This window comes from Doryrhamphus excisus, linkage group LG4, assembly GCF_037039965.1.
Source record: "Doryrhamphus excisus strain RoL-2023G ecotype Guam linkage group LG4, RoL_Dexc_Guam_v1.1, whole genome shotgun sequence".
In the NCBI taxonomy this organism is placed as follows: Eukaryota; Metazoa; Chordata; class Actinopteri; order Syngnathiformes; family Syngnathidae; genus Doryrhamphus; species Doryrhamphus excisus.
The window spans coordinates 21,861,248-21,879,981 of NC_136360.1; the positions used below are offsets into that span (position 1 = coordinate 21,861,248).

Sequence of the window (18,734 nt, forward strand, 5' to 3'; positions counted from 1 at the left end):
TTTGTAGAGTACCTGTGAGTCAGTGAAACTTGAGTCTTTGTAGAGTACCCGTGAGTCAGTGAAACTTGAGTCTTTGTAGAGTACCCGTGAGTCAGTGAAACTTGAGTCTTTGTAGAGTACCCGTGAGTCAGTGAAACTTGAGTCTTTGTAGAGTACCCGTGAGTCAGTGAAACTTGAGTCTTTGTAGAGTACCCGTGAGTCAGTGAAACTCCAGTCTATATGGACTACTCGTGGGTCAGTGAGACTCACGTCTCCGTTGAGGGCTCGTGTGGCAGGGAAACCTGAGTCAAAAATATCAACTGGCGAGATTTAATTCAATGCTGCCACTTGCATGATTTTTGGTTTATTTAGCAGTCACACATTTTACAAAAGGCAGACACCGAGTCAGCAACGCTACTTTGCAGGTACTTGGTTTAGACACTTGATTTTGTTTAAAAGACTAGTTTGCTGCACGCAATATTGTACAAAAGAAACCAAATCATACAAAAATGGTGCAAATGAAAACCACAATTGGACTGTCCTGTACTTGTTTGGAGGAGTGTGCTCTGTCCTTACGAAACAATAAGGACGTATAGCCAATAAATACATTGGCTCACTGTGTGAAAAGACGAAAAACTGGCATTCACACCACATCACCTGTCAACCACAGAGCTCCACTTCCTTCTACTTCCTGTTCCAGACATTACAAGCTGCTGAAATCACGGAAAGACTCATTCCAGAACCTTCTACGTCTCAATTGAGTCCATTCACACACAAGGCTGCGGCTAGTGACTGGTTCCACCTTAAAAAAGAAAAAAACTCTGCTTGCCGGGAGACTCTCCCGGCGCGCTGATTGGACGAATTCCACTGCGGCTGCAGCCAATAGCGATCACGGGGACCCACGTTGGCTCCTGATGTAAGCTGAGGAACTGGCCAATAGGAGCGAAGAAGCAGCTTTAAAATGGGCGTAGATGAAAATGAGGAAAGAAGAAAAACGGACATGGGTCTGTGGGGGATTGTGGGTATTGAAGTTCCGATTATTCGACACACACACCTCATTTGCATATTTTGGAATGATCTAAGAAATAAACAGAACTCAGTTTAACCCAGAAAAAATACGGACATATGAAAACGGTAAATAAAAATGTGCACGGTTTCAACTGTGATAATATTTGAATCAAAATGACTACAAAAATGGCCACACGCACACTTTTTGTATGTAGAATGAAGTGAGGGCGATGCTGCAAACAAATGTGATCCCTTGACCTTGCAGTGTAAACATCTAACGTGTGTGTATAGTATAGTGGAGTATAAGCCACAATTAGCTCCACATCCAACTTATTTCCTGCTCCCAGTCCGCAGGAAAGACGTGTGTCACATGTGCTGACATGTTTTAAATAGTTTGGTGTTCATGCGCTGACTTATTCACTCTTTAGCGATGGCGTAACGTAGGAGTTAAAGTATTATGTGTTGCTCATGGGTTCCAACTACAGTGTGATTTCCTTAAAGCTACGTTCACACCGACGCCGAATGTCGCGCTTTGAATCAAAAAATCTCACGATCTCCTCAGATATGTTTAAGCTCTGATAAGCTCTGATACGAAATTCGCTCCCGCTTTAGGCGACAAATTATTTCCCGAATCGCTACCGCAACTCACGCTTTGATGCCGATTGATCAGGATTTGTTACGCTTTAAATCACGCTTTGATACGCTTTAATACTCATTGATAAGCTTTGGTGCGCTTATCACGCTTTAAATAACGCTCTGATACGATTATTAAGCTTTCTTGTGCATTGATGGAAAATTTCGAGACCCCGACTGCAGCATATTGAAGCGACCCTGACGTATTCATGTTGACGTTGTGCTCTTGGGTGTCCGACTGTTCCGGGTGACTGTGAATGCACCAGGGGGTGGGGGCGTGTCTGGTGGAGGAAGTACTGTTGTGTTACGGCCGACAGTAGCCAGTATTATTGTTGTGCAATAAAAAAGCTTGTCAGCGATCGCAGTCGTGTAATTTCCATAGCGTCGGCAACGACGCTACAATATATAAAGATGCAGCAGATCCATTGATCCTTTGAACCAAGCTCTGTTAAGCTTTCCTACGCTTTGAGCAAAACTTTGATAAGCTCTATGACGCTTTGATAAGCTTTAATACGCTCTCCCCGCTTTACGCAATTCGTGACAGATCGCCTCAAATTTTTAAACAGTTTAAAAAATTTTGGCGCTCTTGCCGAATGTCCCGAATTGCTCAAACCTTTCTTACGCTGTATTACGGTCTTTACGCTTTCATTAAGCTTTGTTACGCTTCGCCGCCGCTTTGCTCGCCGATTTAATTCGCCATCGATTCGGCGTCGGTGTGAACGTAGCTTCAATAAGGATGCATAATTGCAGCTGTGCATGTGAGATAAACATTAATAAAGGCATTAAAGCCTCAGTAAGGAACACCGAGTCTTGTTCTGTTGGTAGATTTTTTTGCGTTTATCTCGGATTTGACGACATATTTCAAATAAGTACGTTTGTCTGTCATTGACCAAAGGGTATTTGGGCTTATATTATGTTAGGCCATCCTCAGTTGCTATGGTAACAAAGCCTGCGTCCCCTAACCTTAGGCTGAGAAGGTACCACAACTACAATGTGTGTTGTGAGATTTAATGAACTCTTACAAGACCCCCCCCCCCCAAGACCCGTGTGTCCATGAAACTCAACTCAAACTCGAGTACTCGAGAGTCAGTGAAACTTGAGTCTTTGTCGAGTACGCAAAAACTCAGTTTTCGTTGCGTACCCACGAGTCAGTGCAACTTGAGTCTGTGTTGAGTACCCATGAATCAGTGAAAAAATTGAGTCTCCGTCGAGTAACTATGAGTCAGATGAACTTGAGTCTGCGCAGAGTAGCCACAAGTGTGCGGAACTGAAGTGAAACTTTCTTTCATGATTGTGAGTCATTAAAACTCGAGTCGAAAAGCGGAGTTAATTTGAGGCAAGGACATTGGTATTCAGTACCAATTTGGTAAAACACTTGTTGATGATGAGCACACCCCCCCTGGATGCAAAGGAAGATGAGACACCAGGACATTGTCACGAGGTTTCCCACTTAGGGCAACGTGCAGAGGATAAATGTGTGATTTTGCACCATGTTTACCATTTGTAAGGAATGTAAATAACATGGAGAACATGGTGTCCATACCACATCACGTGTACTCACTGTGACTTATGTGTGCACATGCTGACAATATGAGCTGTGAAGTGCCTTTTTTATGTGTGTGTGTGTGTGTGCGTGTGTGCAGGGCATGCAGGGCTGCAGTAGTAAGCAAAGTGGTGATCAGCCAACTTGGCACACGGCGGTTGTGCGACTAATTGGAAGCGAGGCAGGCTGCACAGAACTAACTCACTGCTCTTGAGTCTGCAGCCGCTCACGTGCTTTCAGCCTGTTTTGCTTCCTGTTTTTGCTCCTTTTTCTTGTTTTTTTTTTTATCATCTTATCTGTCAGTAGCACCTCCATGCTCCAACACGTATTCTCTTTGAACTGTGGAAATAAAATTCCCGAATGATTGGAAAAAACGAATAAATAATGATATAATACATACATTCAATTAATACAATGAATTAGTAATTAAAAAAACAACCTTAACTGTAGTAGCAGGAATGTACCATTGCCCCATGGTCAGATTATTTCCATATACGCGGCTGTATACTGTACTGTAATATCGCCTTCAGCCTGAAACACAGTACACATATGAAATATCATAAATTATAGTATATATATATATATCATATTATATAGCATTATGAACATGACACACACCCATCCTTTCAGCGGGAAGGCAACCTAGCATAAAAGGTATTTGGGGTTTTTCGTTAGAATGGGAAACAGTGCCATCAGGTGGACAAACACAAAAACCACATATTGAAAGCCAGTCTTCCACAATGCAATCTCACCACGAAAAACAAAGTGCTGCCACTTTAGAATAATTCAAAGAAGAAAGATGACCAGATCCTGGATATTATTATTATATATAATTGTATATATATATTATATATAATATAAATATATATATATTATATAATATAATTTAAGGTCCAGCCTTAAAGGTCCAGCCTTAAAGGTCCAGCCTTAAAGGGTCAGCCTTAAAGGGCCAGCCTTAAAGGGCCAGCCTTAAAGGGCCAGCCTTAAAGGGCCAGCCTTAAAGGGCCAGCCTTAAAGGGCCAGCTAAAAGGGCCAGCTAAAAGGGCCAGCTAAAAGGGCCAGCTAAAAGGGCCAGCTAAAAGGGCCAGCTAAAAGGGCCAGCTAAAAGGGCCAGCTAAAAGGGCCAGCTAAAAGGGCCAGCTAAAAGGGCCAGCTAAAAGGGCCAGCTAAAAGGGCCAGCTAAAAGGGCCAGCTAAAAGGGCCAGCCTTAGAGGGCCAGCCTTTGAGGGCCAGCCTTTGAGGGCCAGCCTTTGAGGGCCAGCCTTTGAGGGCCAGCCTTAAAGGGCCAGCCTTAAAGGGCCAGCCTTAAAGGGCCAGCCTTAAAGGGCCAGCCTTAAAGGGCCAGCTTAAAGGGCCAGCCATAAAGGGCCAGCCATAAAGGGCCAGCCATAAAGGGCCAGCCTTACAGGGCCAGCCTTACAGGGCCAGCCTTAGAGGGCCAGCCTTTGAGAGCCAGCCTTTGAGGGCAAGCCTTAAAGGGCCAGCCTTAAAGGGCCAGCCTTAGAGGGCCAGCTTAAAGGGCCAGCCTTAGAGGGCCAGCCTTAGAGGGCCAGCCAGAGCTAGCCTTAAAGCTCCAGCCTTAAAGGGCCAGCCTGAAAGGGCCAGCCTTAAAGGGCCAGCCTTAAAGGGCCAGCTTAAAGGGCCAGCCTTAGAGGGCCAGCCTTAAAGGGCCAGCCTTAAAGGGCCATCTTAAAGGGCCAGCCTTAAAGGGCCAGCTTAAAGGGCCAGCCTTAGAGGGCCAGCCTTAGGGGGCCATCTTAAAGGGCCAGCCTTAGAGGGCCAGCTTAAAGGGCCAGCCTTAGAGGGCCAGCGTTAGAGGGCCAGTCTGAAAGGGCCAGCTTAAAGGGCCAGCCTTAGAGGACCAGCTTAAAGGGCCAGCCTGAAAGGGCCAGCCTTAAAGGGCCAGCCTTAAAGAGCCAGCCTGAAAGGGCCAGCCTTAAAGGACCAGCTTAAAGGGCCAGCCTTAAAGGGCCAGCCTTAAAGGGCCAGCCTTAAAGGGCCAGCCTTAGTATATATTTATTTTCCTTCCTGATACTGAGAGCGTGACAAGAACTGGAGCTAGACAGCTTTTTTTGGCAGGACAAATAAGCTGTAATGTGGTTTAAATAGATGATTCTTAACTCCAGCGCCACCTTTAAACAGGATTAGCCGCTATGCTAGGCTAGCCGCTATGCCAGGTTAGCGGCTATGCTAGGCTAGGCTCCATTTCAAGATAAATGGAAGTAAAACAATCAACACTTCTAACCTCAATGCAGCTTGAGTATTGTATATTTATTCAGAGAAATTATTTTATAAATATCATTAATCTTAACCCATTTGATAGTGTAGTTATTTTTAATCGAAGCAAACGGTAACAGAATGAAGGCGTCGCTATGCTACTGTATGTTATTCATAAGTGGCTCAGTTGCAGTGCAGCTTCCGACCACATGATGGCGGTAATGAGTCAGTCAGTTGTTTAGCAAGCTCACAGACGACCAGAAGATTTTCAACTACAACTAGCAAAGGAGAAGTTTTTTAAAACGAAAAAAATGAAGACAAAAGTGGTGCCAGTCCTCCTCAAAGACTACATTTTTATGTAAGTACAATCCTAATTTCTTGCTTGATTTGTTCCATGAATGAATTATTAGCAAAAGTTAAGATAGGTTTAATAATCTTTGTGATTATCACATTTTATCATGTCATGTTATTATTTAGGGCGGCATGGCGGTCGAGTGGTTAGCGAGCAGACCTCACAGCTAGGAAACCAGGGTTCAATTCCACCTTCGGCCATCTCTGTGTGGAGTTTGCATGTTCTCCCCGTGCATGCGTGGGTTTTCTCCGGGTATAAAACATGCTAGGTTAATTAGCGACTCCAAATTGTCCATAGGTATGAATGTGAGTGTGAATGGTTGTTTGTCTATATGTGCCCTGTGATTGGCTGGCCACCAGTCCACAGTGTACCCCGCCTCTCTTGCCCGAAGACAGCTGGGATAGGCTCCAGCACCCCCTGCGACCCTCGTGAGGATAAGCGGTAGAAAATGCATGAATGAATGAATGAGTTCTCCTTTTTTGTGTGGAAGTGGTCACTTTTTGGCTTTTTATTTTGTCTTTCCCCACCCTCGGCCATCTCTGTGTGGAGTTTGCATGTTCTCCCCGTGCATGCGTGGGTATTCTCCGGGTATAAAACATGCTAGGTTAATTAGCGACTCCAAATTGTCCATAGGTATGAATGTGAGTGTGAATGGTTGTTTGTCTATATGTGCTCTGTGATTGGCTGGCCACCAGTCCACGGTGTACCCCGCCTCTCTTGCCCGAAGACAGCTGGGATAGGCTCCAGCACCCCCAGCAACCCTTGTGAGGATAAGCAGTAGAAAATGCATGAATGAATGAATGAGTTCTCCTCCTTTTTTGTGTGGAAGTGGTCACTTTTTGGCTTCTTATTTTGTCTTTTCCCAGTCTTGGCCATCTCTGTATGGAGTTTGCATGTTCTCCCTGTGCATGCGTGTTTTTTTTTTCCGGGTACTCCGGTTTCCTCCCACATTCCAAAAACATGCTAGGTTAATTAGCGACTCCAAATTGTCCATAGGTATGAATGTGAGTGTGAATGGTTGATTGGCTGTGGTTATTTAACCTTATTGATGGTGGATGATGAAACCACTAATGTGATACAGTAGCCAATTTTATTGTATGTTCATACTGCAGTGTAATATTACTAGGAAATATTACACTGATTTGATATCAACGTGAAACATAATTTGGCGTCAAAGCATCGTCCTGCTGGAAAATGTTGAGTGCGTTGACTTTCCCGTTTATCTGGACACTGGCCATCTCCAGATGAACCAATGAGAAAGTTGGGAAAGTTGTCCCTGCAGTTTCTCCCGTTAAGACGCCAAGAATACCGTGTGTGCACGTAGTTCCAACTTCCATTGTGTGCATGCTCGTCTGCGTTTATGCGTCTTTCCCAGCTGCAAGCCCACAAATGTTGTCCACAACACCAACAGTCTGGGTTCTTATTCAAAGCAAAATACTCGCAAGTACTCCTTTCCATTAGTTTTTTGTGTATTTACGAGTGACACAGTGCGTCTGTGTGGTATTGTGACAAAGTATTAGCATCGGGGAGCGTCGTCATCAAACGCCCGAAAACATGGCTTCCCTCCTTGGTGTGTTCAGGGTAAAACAGATGCCCTCGTTTTGTTAAGCTTCTGCTGCTGCTGCGAGTTCTACATCGCCTGGATAGCGTCAGTATTCGGCGAAACAGAGACCTCCTCAGGAGGATGTAGATCCAAGGGTCGAGGATGGGGTTCACGGATGCGATCCGGATGGCCGCGCGGTCGGCTGCGGGGTCCTCTTTAAGCATGAAGCGGTTGGCAAATACTCTGACCTGAAAGGAAAACAATGGACGCTTCATTAGGTACACATGCACAAAGTGGACAAAAAAAACTTGATTAAGGATATTAATGCGGAGTTTGAACTGAAACTTTATTTAGACATGCTTAACAAGTTTAAATTGAGTCAGGGGTGTCCAAACTTTTTCCATGGAGGGCCACATGAAAGAATTTTGTAACGTAATTTTTGTAACGTAATTTTCATGTTCTCATACTTAATTTTTCAAAAAATGACAACTTTGTTTGTCGTAATATTGCAACTTAAAACACTATTTTTGCTACTACAATGATACATTATTTTTCTATGTAATATTATGAAATTATTCTCATAAAATTGCGACTTTTTTCCAATTTTTGTCTAAATATTTTGACTTTATTCTTGTAAAATTACAGTTTTTCCTGCCATTTCTGCTGTTTTTAAAATTTTCCAACTATCTCAACTTATCAAGTAATATTGTAACTTTATTGCCATAATACTGTGACTTTATTCCCATCTTTATTCCCATGATATTGTGAGTTTATTCCCATAATATTGTGAGTTTATTCCCATAATATTGTGACTTTTTGTCTAAATATTTTGACTTTATCCTTGTAAAATTATAGTTTTTCCTGCCATTTCTGCTGTTTTTAAAATTTTCTATAAAGCAATTTTCTTCTTGTAATATTGTAACTTTACTGCCATAATACTGTGACTTTATTCCCATCTTTATTCCCATAATATTGTGACTTTTTTCCCATAACATTGTGAGTTTATTACCGTAATATTGTGGCTTTTTTCCCATGATATTTGTGACTTTATTCCCATACAGTAATTTTTACCCCAACCAATTCCAAACATAAAAATTGTCTTTATCAAGCAATTTTCTTCTTGTAATATTGTAACTTTATTCCCATAATACTGTGACTTTATTCCCATCTTTATTCCCATAATATTGTGACTTTATTCCCATAATATTTATGACTTTATTCCCATTCAGTAACTTTTACCCCAATTCCAAGCATAAAAATTGTCTTTATCAAGCAATTTTCTTCTTGTAATATTGTGACTTTATTCCCATAATAATGGGACTTTATTCCCATAATATTGTGACTTTATTCCCATAATATTGTGACTTTTTTCCCATAATATATGTGACTTTATTCCCATACAGTATTTTTTACCCCAACCAATTCCAAACGTAAAAGTTATCTTTATCAAGCAATTTTCTTCTTGTAATATTGTAACTTTATTCCCATAATACTGTGACTTTATTCCCATCTTTATTCCCATAATATTGTGACTTTATTCCCATAATATTGTGACTTTTTTCCCATAATATTGTAACTTTATTCCCATAATACTGTGACTTTATTCCCATCTTTATTCCCATAATATTGTGACTTTATTCCCATCTTTATTCCCATAATATTGTGACTTTTTTCCCATAATATTGTAACTTTATTCCCATAATACTGTGACTTTATTCCCATCTTTATTCCCATAATACTGTGACTTTATTCCCGTCTTTATTCCCATAATACTGTGACTTTATTCCCGTCTTTATTCCCATAATATTGTGAGTTTATTCCCATAATATTGTGACTTTTTGTCTAAATATTTTGACTTTATCCTTGTAAAATTATAGTTTTTCCTGCCATTTCTGCTGTTTTTAAAATTTTCTATAAAGCAATTTTCTTCTTGCAATATTGTAACTTTACTGCCATAATACTGTGACTTTATTCCCATCTTTATTCCCATAATATTGTGACTTTTTTCCCATAATATTTGTGACTTTATTCCCATACAGTAATTTTTATCCCAACCAATTCCAAACATAAAAATTGTCTTTATCAAGCAATTTTCTTCTTGTAATATTGTGACTTTATTCCCATAATATTGTGACTTTATTCCCATAATATTGTGACTTTTTTCCCATAATATATGTGACTTTATTCCCATACAGTATTTTTTACCCCAACCAATTCCAAACGTAAAAGTTATCTTTATCAAGCAATTTTCTTCTTGTAATATTGTAACTTTATTCCCATAATACTGTGACTTTATTCCCATCTTTATTCCCATAATATTGTGACTTTATTCCCATAATATTGTGACTTTTTTCCCATAATATTGTAACTTTATTCCCATAATACTGTGACTTTATTCCCATCTTTATTCCCATAATATTGTGACTTTATTCCCATCTTTATTCCCATAATATTGTGACTTTTTTCCCATAATATTGTAACTTTATTCCCATAATACTGTGACTTTATTCCCATCTTTATTCCCATAATACTGTGACTTTATTCCCATCTTTATTCCCATAATACTGTGACTTTATTCCCATCTTTATTCCCATAATATTGTGACTTTTTTCCCATAATATTGTAACTTTATTCCCATAATACTGTGACTTTATTCCCATCTTTATTCCCATAATACTGTGACTTTATTCCCATCTTTATTCCCATAATATTGTGACTTTATTCCCATAATATTGTGACTTTTCCCCATAATATTGTGACTTTATTCCCATACAGTAAGTTTTACCCCAACCAATTCCAAACATAAGAATTGTCTTTATCAAGCAATTTTCTTCTTGTAATATTGTAACTTTATTCCCATAATACTGTGACTTTATTCCCATCTTTATTCCCGTAATATTGTGACTTTATTCCCATAATATTTGGACTTTATTGCCATAATATTGTGACTTTATTGCCATAATATTGAGACTTTATTCCCATAATATTTGTGACTTTATTCCCATACAGTAACTTTTACGCCAACCAATTCCAAACATAAAAATTGTCTTTATCAAGCAAATTTCTTCTTGTAATATTGTAACTTTATTCCCATAATACTGTGACTTTATTCCCATCTTTATTCCCATAATATTGTGACTTTATTCCCATCATATTTGTGACTTTATTCCCATAATATTATGACTTTATTCCCATAATATTGAGACTTTATTCCCATAATATTTGTGACTTTATTCCCATCTAGTAACTTTTACCCCAACCAATTCCAAACATAAAAATTATCTTTATCAAGCAATTTTCTTCTTGTAATATTATAACTTTATTCCCATAATATTGTGACTTTGTTCCCATAATATTGTGACTTTATTCCCATAATATTGAGACTTTATTCCCATAATATTTGTGACTTTATTCCCATACAGTAACTTTTACCCCAACCAATTCCAAACATAAAAATTATCTTTATCAAGCAATTTTCTTCTTGTAATATTGTAACTTTATTGCCATAATATTGTGACTTTTTGTCTAAATATTTTGACTTTATCCTTGTAAAATTACAGTTTTTCTGCCATTTCTCCTATGTTTTTAATTTTTCAAATATCTTTACTTTTTCAAGCAATTTTCTTCATGTAATATTGTGACTTTATTCCCATAATACTGTGACTTTATTTCCACCTTTATTCCCATAATATTGTGACTTTATTCTTACGATATTGTGACTTTTTTCCTATAATATTTGTGACTTTATTCGCATAATATTTGTGACTTTATTCCCATACAGTAACTTTTACACCAACCAATTCCAAACATAAAAATTGCTTTTAATATTTACATTTTATGCTATGAAAATGAGTTTATTTTTCCCTCATACTATTATAGTGTTATTCTTGGAAACATTACAACTTTTTTCTCTTCATATTTGAACTTTATTCTTATAAAATTACTGCTTATTTCTCCATTTGTTGCCTTTTTTTTTTTTTTTTTACTTTGGACTGCCCTGCTTTAGGGGGCCTTGCAAGTTTGAAAAGGAGTAGAATGAAGCAGAGCCTATTCAAGGCAGCACTTTAGGTATTGGGCTATTCCACATGCAGTTAGTCGTCCAATTTTCGGGTTAAAATTTCAGGACGGAAACTAAATTCACACACTTTCCCACTCACCACCAGTGGAGCCGAACAGGCCAGAACCACGACCGAAGTCATCACCAGCACCGCCATGATCTGCGTCTCCGCGGCGGATGACAGATCCCTCCACCTGTCCCGGACGCTGCCGCCGCTCCTGCCGCTTCCCAGCCTCCGCACGCTGCGCCGCCGCATGAGCAGGAGCGCGCCGCACACGGCCACGTTGAGCGCCGTGGTTCCCACGATGAGCAAAACGCTCACGGCACCGTACAGCACCGAGTACACAGCCGCCACGGGCTCCGGTGTCCTCAAGTCTATGAAGCACCAGGTTTTGGACGTCTGCAGCTTACTGCTCACAGCGCCCATCATTGGGACACAACAGAATAAGACATTGGTCCCGTACATGAACACAAGGAAGGTTTGCGCAAAGCGCCGGCCCACTCTCCACCTCTGGTACAAATAAGGGCAACAAATGGCCATGTACCTTTCCGCTGCCATTGCGCAAATGATACTGAGCCCCGTAATGCCGAAAAAGAGCAACAAAAACGCGTGGAAATCACACAATTCCCCGCTTTGGAGCAGCTTCCCATCCATGTAGTTTGCAATGGTGATCGGACTCGCTAGACACGTACCCAGGAGGTCCGTTACCGCCAGTCCGCAAACCAGAGTATAGAAAGCGGAACTTTTCCTCTCCTGTCTGGACACCGAGAGAACGATAATAGCTATGATGTTCCCAACGGCGCCCCCGGCGAACATCAATATCGGCAGGGACATCGTTTCTTTCCAGCGATAATCCACCAGCGTCTCGTTCCTGGACGTGGAACCGTGCGTAAAGTTTGGATTCTCCATGGACGCACGCACCAAGTGGGTCACATTTGACAGCAACATGTCCTTTGAGCTCAAAGTGGACTTTAGGGGGTTATCTCGGAACGGATCATGAGGACTCATGTTGTGGTCTCCAGTGCTTCCAGTAAATCCACATGGACTCGGTCTTTACGCACTAGTGGGACCCCTATCCTCCAGCCCACCCAGCACTCTGATTGGACGAGGCGCTGGCCTCTATTAGGTTAGCAGGTCGATTCAAACGTCGATGATACCGATAACATGTGTAGTTTCCAAACAAAGCATTTTATTTTTATGTTTATTTTGATTTTATTTTAATATACAAATATGGTCATGTTGTAGTTCACTTCCAATAAAACTAGTAATTCAATAAGCTTTAACATTTCCGAATAATACTACACCTTTATTTACTTTGTATCAGATCGATATGAAAATGTGCAGTATCGCCCACCCAGTGTTTTTTTTTTTTTTCCGGAACATTTTAACATCTGTCAGTGGTGACGTCACAACAATCTTGTTTGTGGCAGCTTGTGGGGGGGTCAGCTTTTCTCACCAGTTTGTTTCTCAACACATGAGATTAATTATTTATACACGCGAGACTGCGTGTCTGTTGGAGGACTAATGCTTTCTGTGTAGATATAGAATATAGAATAGAGTGGTTACCAAGGAACTAATGTGGAATTAATGAGTAAGGCATATAAATAGAGTAGTTACTGAGGAACTAATGAAGAAGTAATGTGACAGTAATGAGTAAGGCACACAATAGAGTGGTTACCGAGGAACTAATGTGGAATTAATGAGTAAGGCACATAAATAGAGTAGTTACTGGGTAACTAATGAAGGACCAATGTGGAATTAACGAGTAAGGCACATAAATAGAGTAGTTACTGAGGAACTAATGAAGGACTAATGTGGAATTAATGAGTAAGGCATATAAATAGAGTAGTTACTGAGGAACTAATGAAGAAGTAATGTGACAGTAATGAGTAAGGCACACAATAGAGTGGTTACCGAGGAACTAATGTGGAATTAATGAGTAAGGCACATAAATAGAGTAGTTACTGGGTAACTAATGAAGGACCAATGTGGAATTAATGAGTAAGGCACATAAATAGAGTAGTTACTGAGGAACTAATGAAGGACTAATGTGAAACTAATGAGTAAGGCACATAAATAGAGTGGTTACCGAGGAACTAATGTGGAATTAATGAGTCAGGCACATAAATAGAGTAGTTACCAAGGAACTAATGTGGAATTAATGAGTAAGGCACATCAATAGAGTAGTTACTGAGGAACTAATGAAGGACTAATGTGAAATTAATGACTAAGGCACATAAATAGAGTAGTTACTGAGGAACTAAAGAAGAAGTAAAGTGGAAGTAATGAGTAAGGCACATAAATAGAGTAGTTACTGAGGAACTAATGTGGAATTAATGAGTAAGGCACATAAATAGAGTAGTTACTGAGGAACTAATGTGGAATTAATGAGTAAGGCACATCAATAGAGTAGTTACTGAGGAACTAATGAAGGACTAATGTGGAATTAATGACTAAGGCACATAAATAGAGTAGTTACTGAGGAACTAAAGAAGAAGTAAAGTGGAAGTAATGAGTAAGGCGCATAAATAGAGTGGTTACCGAGGAACTAATGTGGAATTAATGAGTAAGGCACATAAATAGAGTAGTTACTGAGGAACTAATGAAGAAGTAATGTGAAACTAATGAGTAAGGCACATAAATAGAGTAGTTACTGAGGAACTAATGAAGGACTAATGTGGAATTAATAAGTAAGGCACATAAATAGAGTAGTTACTGAGGAACTAATGAAGAACTAATGTGGAATTAATGAGTAAGGTACATAAATAGAGTAGTTACTGAGGAACTAATGAATAAGTAAAATGGAACTAATGAGTAAGGCACATAAATAGAGTGGTTACCGAGGAACTAATGTGGAATTAATGAGTAAGGCACATAAATAGAGTAGTTACTGAGGAACTGATGAGGAAGTAATGTGGAGTTAATGAGGAAGGCACATAAATAGAGTAGTTACTGAGGAACTGATGAGGAAGTAATTTGGAATTAATGAGGAGGGCACATAAATAGAGTAGTTACTGAGGAAGTAATGAAGGACTAATGTGGAATTAATGAGTAAGGCACATAAATAGAGTAGTTACTGAGGAACTAAAGAAGAAGTAACGTGGAACTAATGAGTAAGGCACATAAATAGAGTAGTTACTGAGGAACTAATGAAGAAGTAAAGTGGAACTAATGAGTACGGCACATCAATAGAGTAGTTACCGAGGAACTAATGAAGAAGTAAAGTGGAATTAATGAGTAAGGCACATAAATAGAGTAGTTACTGAGGAACTAAGGCACATAAATTTAGCTTAGTTACCGAGGAGATAATGAAGAACAAACGAGGAACTAAGGCACATACAATTTAGAGTAGTTACAGAGGAACTAATGAGCAATTTTTGCTGTTGTTGTTTTGTCTTCATGTTAAATGATATTTTTAGAATTGTGACTTTTGACCCCCCCTTGCCTTACAACGGATTGTTTTGCATGTGTTGCATATCGTACGTCATTACAGCATGGCAACGTTGACACTACAGACAGATGAGTTAAACATACTGTAGAACACGGAGAGTACTGTAAATACTTATATACGGTAAATGGCGGTATAAGGAGCAGACACGACGTTGCGACTCTCCAGCCATCACACATTAAATACAGTCTGACTGTGTGTTTACAGTGAGGAGCATCGCCGATGGCTTCTATCTGCAGCCGGGGCCTTAAAAGACCAAGTAGAACGCCAGCCTGGGAGAGATGTACGTAAACTTCACAAGAGAGCTGGCAGCCTCTGCGGTGACCACCTAAGCGATGCCAAAGTGTGGAAACTCCACTGGTGGAGTGGAATGTCCCCGAGTTCACGATGAATCATAGGATGAACGAGCTGTCCTTCGCTGCTTTATTGTACTCTTCAGCGTCGTAAAGGTAACTGGTTTATAGCACTAAATGCACTTACATTGGGTTTTATCTGGCAATGATCTGGCGATATCGGCTGGAGAAGAATGGAGAAGAATTTAGTAACAGAACCTTCATGGAGACATACAGTATGTCTATAAAAACCTTGGACGTCACCTTAACCCTTTAGCATCTACTTGATTAGCGTTCCTTGTATCAAAAGTATATGTAAATATGGCCAGTAGGCAACTTCATAGAGTGTAAAAAAGTTCTCCTCCTATTTTGTGTGGAAGTGGTAAGTTTGTCCTTCTTCCCCCACTCACTTCTTAATAACAATACAGCTAATACATTGGAGGGAGGCTAACTATAATATTATAACTTCATGTCTACAGTTTTTCTATGCTCTATTGAATCACTTATTGCGGTCAGGTACTACACCAACTAACCACAATAAGAGAAGGGGGGGTTACGGGGGGGAGCAATGGCGTTTGCACACTCGTTAGAGTAACATACTTTTTCATTTCATTTCATTATAATCACAGGCTGCACGGTGGGCGAGTGGTTTGCGCGCAGGCCTCACAGCAAAGACACCCAAGTTCAATTCCACCCTCGGCCATCTCTGTGTGGAGTTTGCATGTTCTCCCCGTGCATGCGTGGGTTTTCTCCGGGTACTCCGGTTTCCTCCCACATTCCAAAAAAACATGCTAGGTTAATTAGCGACTCCAAATTGTCCATAGGTATGAATGTGAGTGTGAATGGTTGTTTGTCTATATGTGTCCTGTGATTGTCTAGCGACCAGTACAGGGTGTACCCCGCCTCTCTTGCCTGAAGACAGCTGGGATAGGCTCCAGCACCCCCACGACAATATCACTCGGATATTGTGAACATCCAGCAGCAACACAACATTTTGGCATGACTGCTATTTTGATGAAAAAGATACTGAACCAGGGCTGCACAGAGGACGACTGGGATAGGCTCCAGCACCCCCTGCAACCCTTGTGAGAGAAGCGGTAGAAAATGGATGAATGAATGAATGAGTTCTCCTCCTGTTTTGTGTGGAAGTGGTCACTTTTTGGCTTCTTATTTTGTCTTTCCCTACCCTCGGCCATCTCTGTGTGGAATTTGCATGTTCTCCCCGTGCATGCGTGGGTTTTCTCCGGGTACTCCGGTTTCCTCTCACATTCCAAAAACATGCTAGGTTAATTAGCGACTCCAAATTGTCCATAGGTATGAATGTGAGTGTGAATGGTTGTTTGTCTATATGTGCCCTGTGATTGTCTAGCGACCAGTACAGGGTGTACCCCGCCTCTCTTGCCTGAAGACAGCTGGGATAGGCTCCAGCACCGCCGTGCTTTTCAGTGAGGCTTTTGTGACCAAATATGGTTCCTTGCTTTATCAGCCTCTCCTGATTATATCATGCAACAAAAATGTCCCACAATGATTTCTTTAAGAGGTATATTGTAGAACCTGCTGCAACTATGGCAGATCTGCAGTTGCTATCAGTAACTCACCTGCCAACATACTTATCCAAATTAATAACACTCTTAATACGCTTGTATACTCCTCATTTGTTGCATTTTCAGATAAATAAATACATTTTATCCAAAGTTCAAATCTGCAGGGCATGAAAACATTTCTCTCCCTTAAGGGGGAACATGACAAAAACAATCGAGAACAGCATCAAACCTATTAAAAAGCCATTAAAAGTACTTGACTGGATTCCGATGCAACATATTGTTGTTATTAAGTGGGTTATTAAATGTGAGAGCACAGCGGGGTGACATCCTAACGGAAGTGAAGGAATGTAAAACAGAACTGCTTTCATATGTAAAAAAAATCACGTAAAAAAAAAAAACAAAAAAAAAAAAACACGTGATTGCGGTTGAATTGCTGTTTTTATGGTTTCTAGCAGATGCTCAGCACTAAAAATGGATACAAACCAAACAGAAGTTATGCAAACTGGACTTTCTTTGGAGTTTTTATAGCACTGCCCACTCTGGGAAGTGAGTCAAGATGAGATTAGAGAACCACAAGGGAATCTAACGTTGAGGGAGTCTGGAGTTACATAAACTAGTAAGACAAAAGTCACCCGTTGTTGTATCATACTGTACTTCATTTACAATGAAACTACTACCGGAGTACTACAGAACAACTTTGGATGAATGTTGGATATTATTTCAATTAAAGAATAATCTCTTTAATTTAAAGAAGATTAGGGGATTATCTGATAGGAAACTCTTCCTGTCTGTGGGAATTTTGCGGGAAAGATGTTTCAACAAGCAGGAAAAACCTCTTAGCTAAATATAAATATAGTCAAACGGCTTGTAAATATTTCTTTAACAAAGTTCATTGTTTGCATTTTTGTCTTTTAAACTAAGTGGAGAGAGTTTTATGACCGTAAAGTATAGTTTTTTTGTTTTTTTTTTTGCACATGCTCTCAAACTAACCACGTTTTGAGTGAGAAGCACAACTAGTGGGAAAGAACAAGCGTGGAGTTAACAAAACAGTCCGCCTTGAATTATTAGTCTAATTTTATTTGTAAAAGTGTCATACTATCAGCTAAATGTTCTAATTTCCCTTTTTTCAGGAGCACTTTAAACATCACACCAAACTACAATTTTTTTTTTTTTTTTTTTTACTGAATAAGACATCATGTTAAAAGTTGAAATACTCCGAAAGTAACTGGCGGGCCAGATTCAAACTCTTGGTGGGCCGCATGTGGCCCCCGGGCCGTAGTTTGACTACCACTGGTCTAGAGTGACCCAATCAGTGTTTTGGAAGTCTCAACTAAGTCATAGGCTTGATATTTTAGAGGTTTTAACAATCAATTAAATAGCCAATCACAGGGCACATATAGACAAACAACCATTCACACTCACATTCATACCTATGGACAATTTGGAGTCGCTAATTGACCTAGCATGTTTTTGGAATGTGGGAGGAAACCGGGCGACTTATGTATGTTTTTTTCTACCTAATTATGCATTTTTGGCTTTGTGCGACTTATACTCCAGTGCGACTTATGTTTGTTTTTTTCTATCTAATTATGCATTTTCGGCTTTGTGCGACTTATACTCCAGTGCGACTTATGTATGTTTTTTTTATACCTAATTATGCATTTTTGGCTTTGTGCGACTTATACTCCAGTGCGACTTATGTATGTTTTTTTCTACCTAATTATGCATTTTTGTCTTTGTGCGACTTATGTATACTCCAGTGCGACTTATGTATGTGTTTTTCTACCTAATTATGCATTTTTGGCTTTGTGCGACTTATGTATACTCCAGTGCGACTTATGTATGTTTTTTTCTACCTAATTATGCATTTTTGGCTTTGTGCGACTTATACTGCAGTGCGACTTATGTATGTTTTTTTCTATCTAATTATGCATTTTTGGCCTTCTGCGACTTATACTCCAGTGCGACTTATGTATGTTTTTTTCTACGTAATTATGCATTTTTGGCCTTGTGCGACTTATACTCCAGTGCGACTTATGTATTTTTTTCTACCTAATTATGCATTTTTGGCCTTGTG

General features: G+C 39.9%; 2 protein-coding genes across 2 annotated transcripts in view; one reads left to right on the forward strand and one right to left on the reverse strand.

Moving 5' to 3' along the window:
- The window catches only part of LOC131129410 (disabled homolog 2-like), a 39,999-nt gene that overhangs the window by 10,062 nt on the left and 11,203 nt on the right, over positions 1 to 18,734 (forward strand). The gene's annotated exons all lie outside the window — the stretch shown is intronic.
- LOC131129625 (prostaglandin E2 receptor EP4 subtype-like) lies at positions 7,096 to 12,316 on the reverse strand. Its single transcript, XM_058073362.2, has 2 exons — positions 11,433 to 12,316; positions 7,096 to 7,523 (listed from the first exon to the last, which is right to left on the reverse strand). The coding sequence occupies exons 1-2, from the start codon at positions 12,279 to 12,281 to the stop codon at positions 7,206 to 7,208; spliced, it is 1,167 nt and encodes a 388-aa protein (XP_057929345.2). The 5' UTR covers positions 12,282 to 12,316; the 3' UTR covers positions 7,096 to 7,205.